The following is an 11,469-nucleotide window of genomic DNA, read 5'->3' on the forward strand; positions in this document are numbered from 1 at the left end:
TGATAAAATTTCTAGGAGAATCCCATGATCCCCCATCAACATCAATTTGTTAAAATTCTAGCACAAATTCAATCGAAGCCCAATTTTCCAACTTGAAAAAAGTACTAGAAAAGAATCAAGAAGTATCATGGGTTTGATTATTTATCACCAGTATTTAGCTTTTATTTGCTATATATGTGAATCAAGATGCTGATGAATCTTTTTGTTTTCAGAATAAACCAGGTGGAAATGTGAAGTTGAATTCTATTATAATGCCTTTACCTAAGTTTGATCATGAAGAGTAAGGAGATATATTATATGGTAAGTTTTTTATATCCCCACTTCTGTGTGTTATAAATGTTTTTTTGCAAGATTTTATATATTTCGTACGAGTGATAATAACATGGAGCTTGCTTTGTCATCGAAGAATTATCAAATTCGAAACTTATAAACCTTCATGAGTTATTTACACAAATGCCCTTTTCTTATACTTTTACCTTTTAAGCATAATAATGGATTCATTTTTTTTTTGATATGCAAATATGGGGTGAAGTTAAATCAACTAGCCAAAATGAACATTGATGTGCAATTACTTGATTTCGTAGAAGGTGTGTTTCTAAGTGAACATATGAATTTACATATTTCAAGAAGATTTGTTTGTATTTTATTGGAGTATAATCATATTGATTATATACTTGTATTTTTAATGTAATAAAAGGTCAAAGCAATAAAAAAGGTATTCGAGTATGTTAGTTAACTAATAAGAGTTAGCAAAGGGCATAGTAAAAAGTTCATCAGAATTTTCTTTTTTTTACTTGTTGTAGGAAAAAAAGAACTACAAATGAGATAATATACAACTTTATTTCACTTGTAGCAAAAGAATCCAAGAGTGATGACAGATTCTTTAAGAATAATGACTGATACTTCATGAATGATAACAAATGCTTCAAGAATGATGAAAAATGCTTCAAGACTGATGACAAGTTTTTCAAGAATGATGATATACTCTTGAATAATGTATTACATATTATAATGTTTTTGAATATTCTTCAAAAATAAAGACAAATTCTTAAAGAATGTAGTATAGAAGTTTGTGTATATTCTTTAAAATGTTATTTATACTCTTGTCATATGTTATAAATATGGTTCTTGTTTTTATAGTATATATTGTTGATTGTATTGTAATATTTTTTTCTTAAAGAATGATATTTTATTGTCTTATATATGAGGTGTATTATTTAAGAATGTTACTTCATTTAAAAGTTGTATTCTTTAATACCAAAAGAATAAAAAAAACTATTAAATAAAATCATATTCTTAAAGAATGAAGGAATCAAAATACTAGTTCATATGTGCTGAATGAACACGTATACTAAAAAAATATGATCTAATTTAAATTGTTGAATAAAATATGAGATTTGATTTGACTTTTATTAATTAATTTTACTTAGTTGTCTAAAATATAGATAATTGTTATTTCTCTTCTTTTTATAAAATGTCATATTTTCCCTTATAATTAATAATTGTAATAATGTAATACATGCTACTCAATGTTAATAACATGTACCCTGAGATCACATCTGTTCATTCTTTTTAATCTAATGGCCAGAATTTAGTCATACAGTCACACAATACTTGTGATTCACATTTGATCCCAACTCGCTAGGTTCAAATGTGGATTGACATCTATTATGTGGACGTGTGGACAATGTTATTATGTGAGAATGACAAAGAAAATATGTTGTTTGATAATGTGAATAAATTCAATCTTACATAGCTATTTTCATTATCACACATTTTAACTAATTAAATCGTCTATAAAGTTATTATTGATTTTTTTTTTTAACAATTTTCATTCTGTTTGAATGTTTAGTGAGTCATATTATGCAAGAATGAAAATACATGGAAACGATGTCTGAAAACTAAAATGAATAAGAATTAGTGAGAACACATGAAAATAACAATAGTTGTGTGAGGTTGAACGTATTCACATTACTAGACAACCTATTCTCTTTTTAATTCTCATAGAATAGCACTGTGCACACGTCCGTACAATAGTTGTCCATCCACATTATAACCTAGCCCTATATATATATATATATATATATATATATATATATATATATATATATATATATATATATATCTTATACTATATATAATACATATAAGTCATATCTTGAATTTTAAGAGGTACAAAAATAGGGGCCAACGCCATAAAACCCTTAACCTCTACCTGCACCTACAACCTTCATCTTCATCAGTTCATCTTCATTCTTCTATTATCGGATGGGAGATACTACGAGAGAAGACCATTGCTTCACTCCACCTGTGCAACAACATCACCGGAGTTATTGGATCATCTTTGATTTGTAGGTTCGCTTACTATCATCTCCGACTTCACTATGTCTTCTCCGTTCGATTATCACCACCTGCATGCCGCTATCTCGCACAATTTAGGGTTTTCATATCTACATTCGTGAAACAACTCATCTCGTTTCTCTGTTCGTAGATCTGCACACCATGGATTTGCACATCATGGATTTGTTGGATTAGTGTCTAAGCCCGTAACCATATTTGGTAAGTACTTGACCCGATTGTGCATGGTCCTTTTGGGTTGCCTTCAGCAAAGCAACTTGACTGGAGAAATAATAGAGAAAGAGGTTATTATGATTTATTAATATGTTATAACAATAATATATTAAAGGAGAAATCATATTTGTTTAATTAATATTGGTCAATAATTAATTAAGAATTAATTTTGTGATCAAGTGTAATTAATTAAATTAGAGGGGCTGAATTGTAATTATGTGATAGTTACAAAGTAGGGTAAGGATTATCCTAGATATGGGTTGGACGAAATCAAATGGATAAGGATCCTTGAAATCGTCCAAAGATAAGGGCATTCAAGGCTTATCTTATTGTTACTTGGTGGGCAAGCAACTAGATAAGGATAAGGACTGAAACCCTAATCTCCACACCTATATAAACACCCCTTTCCCATAAGAATTCGTCCATGCTTCCTAAAGGGTTCTTAGGGCCGATTTCTACCTCCTTCATTATCTCTCTATAGCCTCTCCAATTGCTTGTGGTGTTTGTGAGCCATCCGAGGCACTACACTTGTGGTGCTTGCTTTCAAGACTTAGGGTTTGAAGATTTAGGTTGTTATTGCGATATAACAACAAGAGGTATGTAATCTAACCTTCTTGGTGAATTTCGAAAATAGTAAGCCATATTAGGGTTTTATTATGTGTTCATAATGTTGTGTATCTAATAGTGAAAACATAGATCCAATTCTAGGGTTGCATGCACACATAGGATTGTTTGTATAAAACCCATCAGGATTAAATCACACTTTGTCTGTGTCGAACGCTTATGGGTGGTGGTGCCACATAATTAAATCATACCCACAGCTGCCTTCCATCTTTCCTGAAATAAGTCACACACTCATATCTAAGGTCACATAAGGTTTAAAGAAGAAGAATAACGAAATGAAAGGGGGTGAGGCAACGTCTGGTCGAAGAAGAATTTGGTCTTCTAGATACCAGCCACAACCATCAACTCTCCTCTCTGAACATATTTCTAGGACATGTTAACAAGAGTTTGTGGAGAAGACTTATTTTTCATATCTCTTCTAGATGTAGGATTAGATTCAAGTTTGATTTTCGAGTTTAGTTTCCAATTTCTGTTTTTATATTTGACGTGAATGGTGGTGTTTGTCGGAGGTGATTGGTGGCCAGAGATGGCTGATGGCCAGAGGTGGTTGGTTGCTGGAGATGGCCGGTGGTCTGAGTTGGTCGATGGCTGGGGGTTGGAACTTGGAACAAATTTAAGAAGTTTATTTTCTAAAAATTATAATTAATAAAAATATTAGATAAATTAAAAACAATTGAAAAATAAATGAAAAAGAAAAACAAAAGGGCAAGATAGTCATTTTATGTCTACGAGGGACGTAACGTGCAACTTTTAACAATATGAAAGACGGTCCGAGTTAATTTTTAGAAATAAGGACAAAAGACACAATTCTACACTTGGACGAGGGCGAATTGTGTAATTTACTCAAATAAAATTTCTTAATTATCGTATATAAAAACAAAGTAATGGTTTTTTTTCGAGTATCTAAGTATAATATGTTGGGGTTTTCTAGGATTTTCCTTATTTTTTAAATACATTTGTATATAATTCCTCCTCAAAGTCTCTATTCTAATAAATGACTATATTTAATCTCATATTGACAAATGTTATACTATTAGAACTTCTCAATAATACTATATGTCACATATCATCTCACTTGTCAACCTATTAATTATCAATTTCAAATTTTAAAATTTTCTACTCTAATTAATTAAATTAATAATCGATTTTCCATTTTAAATTTTAAAATTTAAAAATTTTAACTCTAATTATATTAAATTAATAACATTAGATTAAAAAATAAAATACAATTAATGCAAATTATAAGGCGATATAATTTCACGTATTTGTTTAAATCAACGATTATAAATTTATAATTAAAAAAAATTCTCTTAAGTAATAACTTATTTAATATAATTGGTTAATAATTTTAATTCTTTAATATAAAAATTTAATTAATTTTATAACTGTGGTTCTTACGGATTATAAACTAGTTAAATATAATATAAATATAATTTTTAGGACGAATCTTAAATAAACAATGTCATTAATATTCTAAAGCAATTACCAAAATCAAATGAAGAATATTCATTATAGATTGTTTTGTTTTATACGATATACAAATTAAATTAATAATGATTGTTATATCCTACGTCACATTAAAAACATTTAAAATTGCCACTACCTAAGAATTCAATTCAACTTTGTCTCCATTGGTCAAAGAAAACTCAACATCTTTGTAATGATGAGATTTCAATTTATCGTCAGTATTATTTATGTAATATATTAGAAAAAAGTTAGGAGCCATTTTTTCTATAATAAATGTATTTCTTACTTATATTACGTTATGAGAATATCAAAGATACAACATTTGTGCTTAATTTATGTCTCATAACAAGAATACAAATGGATATCTAAACTAAAACTCAGGTAACTCGGGTAATTCCTCAATGCGTGTGAAAATGTCGTACCATAGGTCTATGCTACCCATGTGACAATCAGCATATGAATTTCTTATGTCTTCATTCTCTATAACTTTGAGTGGAGAAGATGAAAACTCAACACTTGATATGTTTATCGTTGGATTAGATTCCATGATGTCGTCACCCTCACCAGATAATGTTTCCGACCAGAAACTATCATCAAGAAATGTCTCGTGCTTGATTTCCTCATGTTTAGCTACATCAAATGAATTGGTCGTTGTTTCTGTTTCAGATGAAGACTCGCTACACGATGGTTGAACATAGATTAGTTGTTCCTCGTCATGGGAGTTTTGTTGTGGTTGGGCATGACATTGTGAAACAATAGATTCTTCGAGATTTGGATTGCTTGAAGCACGTTTGGACTTGGTGTTATGTCTTTTTGGGGCATGGCTGGTTGTCTCATGACTTTCAAGTCTTTTTTTCAAATAAGTATGCCAAACATTTTTTATTTCGTTGTCAGTTCGGCCAGGTAAATTCGTTGCGATCACAGACCATCTGTAAAATCATGGAAAAATCAAGGAAAAATCAACGAAAGCCAAGCTTCATGACAAACTTGTATTCAAAATTATATATTTAGTTATGACTAATACGTGCAAAATAAAAAGTACCAATGGTTTTGTCTTTTTCTTATTCTTTATTTATATTCTTATTCTTGAAATATGTGTTAAAAAAATCGTATTTTATGCTTGGGCACATGTTGATATATGTTGGTTTGAAATTAAAAGTATACATGTTGTGTAGTTATTTATTATGAAATTAATTAAATAATTAAGCATGAAAACCGGGATTGCGATTCGTGGTAGCCAATGGCCAATTTAAATAATTTATTGCCCATCCAAAAAACTATTTTCACTGTGTCATCATCATGTCTGCGGATCTAAAGTTTGTTATTTAAAATTCTGGTACATGACGTTATTGGGTTTATGTGATTAAAATGATTAACGTAAAATGTATTTTTCATATGAAATGAATAGACTTGAGTCACTTGAATACATTTGATTAGCAAATATGTTTTTTGAAATTATTAATATAAACAAATATCACGCTTTAATATAATTGAAAACCAAAATCTATGTCCGACTCCTTATGTCAAAATGTTATATGAAATGCTGATGTCTTTTACAAAAATAAAAAAGTGATAATTGGTTACTAAAGATACGAATAAGATTGAAAAACTCCGTTGTAACTTGTACCTATTTCCAAGCATTTCATGTAGATGAATGATGGTGTCTTCCTCTTCTCTACTAAAGTTTCCTCTCTTGATATCTGGTCGTAAATAATTGGTCCAACGAAGTCTACAACTCTTTCCACATCTTAACAAACCTGAAAAAAAAAAAAAACAATAAGTAAACAAATTAAAACCGAAAATGAACACTAATTATCCACTTTGTTTTTAAAACTTATGAACTAAATTTCAATGCTAAATCCACCAACGACAAACACAACAACTCAATATTTTTTCATGTGCAAAGAGAACACAATCGTTGTATCATGTCATATTCATGAACTCAGCATCTTTTCGGAGAACAATGGACACTGTGATTTTTTCTTTCGTTTTCATCCATATGTGAAATTAGTTTCCTTGCATGTGAAAGGAATTAAATCGTTAATGAGGATTTGAACATCTCTATACGTTCTTCAAATCCTCATATTCTAGCTAGATTGAGAAAAATTAACATAAAAGTACTCATGTGGGCTGTCAAACTGAAAAATCTTTACAAGAGAAACCAAATGAATATTTCTATGACAAAGATCAAGAAGTAATGCATATGGAGCTATAATAAGATATAATTACCAGCATGTTTCGGAAGAGCACGCCAGTTAGGATGACCATGTTGTTGTATGTATGAAATGAGGATTTGGTCTTCATCATGACTCCATGGGCCTTTCTTCAATCCCATCTTCTCACAACAAGGTGCTCTCCCCATTCTCTTTCTCACTATTGGAGTTGAAATGATATGGAGATATCCCAAGGCACAAGAGTGGAGTAATTGGCCAACGATGCCTATTTATCCTCAATATTTTTCTATTTTTTTATTTCTTAACTTCTTTTGTATAAAAAGTACTCCATTTGATTTGATTTATGATTAAGAAAATTAAATAGCATATAATGTTTGATATTTTCTTTCATTAATAAATTACTATATTTTGTTTGATATACGATTAATAAAATTAAATAACATGCAATTTTTCTTAATTTTTTAATCAAAAGATAGCTATATATGTGATTAACAAAATGAAATATAATGTAATCTTAAGACATGGTTTAATATGGTTTTACCTATTATAGAAAAAATTTAAATAACCCTTAATACAATTAAATGTTGATGGTTTTGTTTTCGCCAATAAGTTGCAATGATTGTGAAGAGATGAACACGTAAATTTAAAGTCAACATCTTACAATTAGAAATGGTTCATTAAAAAACAGCCCATAATATAAAATATTGTGTTTTTTGTGATATTGAAAACAATCAGTTCTATTAGGAAATCAAGCTAATAAAAACTTCCCAAAAAATGATTTATGTTTTTAGAAAAAAAAAGTTTCTATTTGACGTTTTGAGGTCGTAAGCAAATTATTAAAAAAAATAAACCTTTTATTTCAATAGTCGAATTTCTTAAATAAATAGCAACGATCGAGCTAATAACAAACAAAATTACATCGAAAAATATGATATTTTTCACATAATTTTCAACCAAATGACCGATTTTACTAAATTTTTTGTGTTACTATATACATACCAAATGCAAAACTATTTTTTCAAATATCATTTTTTTTCTAAATCTATTTAGATCAAAGACTTAACATTATCAAGGAACACAAATAAAAAATTCCCACTAAATGATTTATGTTTTTAGAAAAACGAGAAAAGTTTTCTATTTGATGTTTTTGAAGTCGTAACTAGTAAGATAATAAATAAAAACCTTCCTTTTTTTAAGGGTAGCCAAATATCATTTCTAATGGTGCATCCGGATCAAGAATATTGAAATTACCGACCCGGATAACCTGATGCAACAATCCAAAGCATCACTTTTCCGGTTAAGAAAATAAATAAAAACCTTCCTTTCTAAGGGGTAGCCAAATATCATTTCTAATGATGCATCTGGGTCAAGAATATTGAAATTATCGACCCGGAAAACCTTATGCAACAATCCAAAACATCACTTTTCCGGTTAGAAAATTATACCTGAACTTATAACAATACACATTGGGTAATAACCCTGAGCAAACATATCCCAAAAAATAAGCAAGGTATAAACACATGCAGTAAACAAATCATTACGAGCACCGACATAGAACTTGTTTTAACTGGATCTTGTAAGAGACCTGGTTAAAGGCCCATTCCAACTCTTCAACATGGGTCTATAAAAGCAAGGCATCATGTAACACCGTAAAAATTAAAACAATTTTTCGCATTTTCAAACATATATGTCATAATATCATGTCTTTGTTTCACAAAATATCTCCCAAGATCAAATACATAAAATCTCATGTGTGTGTACGAATCAAGTCGGCGCCTTCCCGCGGTCATCACTGGTACCTGAAACACATAACACATAACAATGTAAGCATAAGCTTAGTGAGTTCCCTAAAATACCACTCAAACACATAATAGCCACTCGAGGCTGTAACTCTGTCGACCCTCTAGTCAATGTGTCTCAGTGGGGCCCTCCAGACCCAACTCTCTATGGGCCCTCTGGCCCTAACCCTAGGGACCCGAAAGTCCCAACTCTGTAATTCTGAATCATGCATATCACATATCACAATAAATCACAACACATAAATAACATGCAAATACACTGGCATATAACTCTATAGTACTCTGTCACATAACTCTGTTACCACACTAGGTAAAGTATAGTGAGAAGACTCACCTCAGGCGTCTTGGTAAATCTCTGACTCGATGGAAAATATAGCCTATCCTTTGCCTATTCACATAAATAAATACTCTTATAAATATAACTCTCGAGACTAGACTCAACCTGCCATTGGCACCCTCAGGAAGGTAAAAGACTATTTTACCCTCCCCTCTTGTCACAAGGACTCCATTGATGACCAAACCCTAAAAGTCAACAAAAGTCAACGGTCCCACTTTGACCATACTCGCCGAGTGCACCCTGGTGACTCGGTGAGTTCTCACATGTCCTTTAACTCTTTGTCCCACTTGACACACCGAATCCTTCCCTATACTCGACGAGTCATCCCAAACATGAATCGTGGGGCCACCCCGACTCAACTCGCCGAGTCTCAAGAACAACTCGGTGAGTATCGCCTTGAACTCCAGTCCTCTAACTCCCTCCTGACTCACTGAGTCATCCCCCAACTCGGTAAGTCTACTCATTGAACAATTTACGTGAAACCCTAGCCCTACTCGCTGAGTCTCAAGAACAACTCGGCGAGTTCATGCCATGCACAAACTCTACTGACCTCCTGAGGTCAGATCTGTTTCCCCAAACCATAGATCTGGCCTCCCCAAGCATGAATGTCACGTAAAGTTCGAAACTTGATGCTTGTACAACCACAACAAGGCATCAAAAGGAGATTTAGTCCCAAAAATGGCAACCTAAGTCCAATAACCCCAAACTGATCCATAAAGCTCCAAGGGTTAAGGTCTCTGGACCTCTTTGAGTCCAGATCCAAGGCACAAACTCGAAGAGGGACCATTTGCTCCACATAATCACTCTCCAAAGGGGTTAAAAAAACCTAACTCTAAAGACCAACACCAAAACTGAAGGAGGTTCGAACTATTACGTCAAAATGAAGTCTTTGAACTCTGGAACTGCTTGAATCACCCCTCCTCTTTTCTCTTGTCACCTTCTTCTTGCTAAACCAAAGGTACATGGATCAAAAAGTGATTTCTTCTCCCTTACACGATTTAGCTCACTTAGGGTTCTCTCAAGGGTCTGGTAGCCGCAATGGGAGGCTATAAGTGCCCTTAAATAGGCTTCAAACCTAGGAGATTAGGTTTTCATTAAACAGCGTGGACTCGCCGAGTCCACTAATGGACTTGCCGAGTCCGGACGTGAACCCGGATGAACATCCGCGACCCTACTCGGCGAGTCTTGGCTCCAACTCGCTGAGTTCCTCCACAAATTCCAAAATAAATAAATAAAATAATATACCTAGGAATTCAGGATGTTACAATTTTCCCCCACTAGAATCAGACTTCGCCCTCGAAGTCTCACTCTGGAAACAACTCCGGATGCTGCTCACGCATGGAAAGTGTCATGGATCTGACCTAGCTCTGCAGATAGCTCCATCCGGTAGGCTACCCTGCCTACGCTTGCGATCACCCGAAAAGGACCGATATATCGGGGTTCCAACTTGCCCCTCTTCCTAAATCGGATAACTCCTTTCCAAGGAGAGACCTTCAGGAGTACAAAGTTGCCGACCTGGAACTCTAGCTCGGACCGGAGCCTGTCCGCATAACTCTTCTGACGACTCTGAGCGGTCAATAACCTCTGCCTGACCTGCTGTATCTGCTCAGTCGTCTGGAGCACGATCTTGGTACTACCCATAACATGCTGCCCGACCTCTCCCCAGCAAATGGGGGTCCGACACCTTCTCCCGTACAACAGCTCAAAGGGTGGCATACCAGTGCTCGAATGATGGTTGTTGTTGTAAGAAAACTCTGCCAAGAGCAAATACGTGTCCCAACTCCCACCGAAATCCAACACACATGCCCGGAGCATATCCTCGAGCGTCTGAATCGTCTGCTCGCTCTGTCCGTCAGTCTGGGGGTGGTATGCGGTACTAAAATGCAGCCTAGTACCCAATTCCTAATGAAATTTCTTCCAAAATCTGGAAGTGAAATGAACATCTCGATCCGAGACAATCGAGATCGGCACTCCATGCCGTGATACCACCTCCCGCACATACATCTCTGCCAATTTCTCTGCGGAAGAGCTCTCACTTATAGCCAGGAAGTGGCGCTCTTTGTCAACCTGTCCACAATCACCCAAATTGCATCGACTCCCCTAGCATTCCTTGGCAATTTGGTGATAAAATCCATGGTAATCTGTTCCCACTTCCACTCGGAAACCTCCAACGGCTGCAACTTACCATGCGGTCTCTGGTGCTCGGCCTTAACCCTACGACAGGTTAAGCACCTCTCAACAAACCATGCGACATCCCTCTTCATACAGGGCCACCAATACTCCCTCTTTAGATCTAAATACATCTTAGTGGCCCCAGGATGGATCGAGAACTTCAAACGATGAGCCTCTTCCATCAAAATGGTACGCGTCCCTCCCACAAACGGTACCCAGATACGACCCTGAAATGTCATAAGCCCCCGGCTATCAATAACAAACTCCGATACCAACCCGACAACTCGCTCTCTCTTCTGGCTCTCAGGCTGCACAGCCTCAGCCT

The 11,469-nt window shown here is 34.1% G+C and overlaps 1 protein-coding gene across 1 annotated transcript; it reads right to left on the reverse strand.

The window, feature by feature from the left end:
- Positions 1 to 4,909: 4,909 nt before the first annotated feature.
- LOC111883325 (transcription factor MYB4) lies at positions 4,910 to 7,088 on the reverse strand. The gene is made up of 3 exons (XM_023879655.3): positions 6,892 to 7,088; positions 6,290 to 6,419; positions 4,910 to 5,591 (listed from the first exon to the last, which is right to left on the reverse strand). Exons 1-3 carry the CDS (start codon positions 7,022 to 7,024, stop codon positions 5,033 to 5,035), a joined length of 822 nt encoding a protein of 273 aa, XP_023735423.1. The 5' UTR covers positions 7,025 to 7,088; the 3' UTR covers positions 4,910 to 5,032.
- Positions 7,089 to 11,469: the final 4,381 nt, after the last annotated feature.

Source organism: Lactuca sativa, chromosome 3, assembly GCF_002870075.4.
Source record: "Lactuca sativa cultivar Salinas chromosome 3, Lsat_Salinas_v11, whole genome shotgun sequence".
Taxonomy (NCBI): Eukaryota; Viridiplantae; Streptophyta; class Magnoliopsida; order Asterales; family Asteraceae; genus Lactuca; species Lactuca sativa.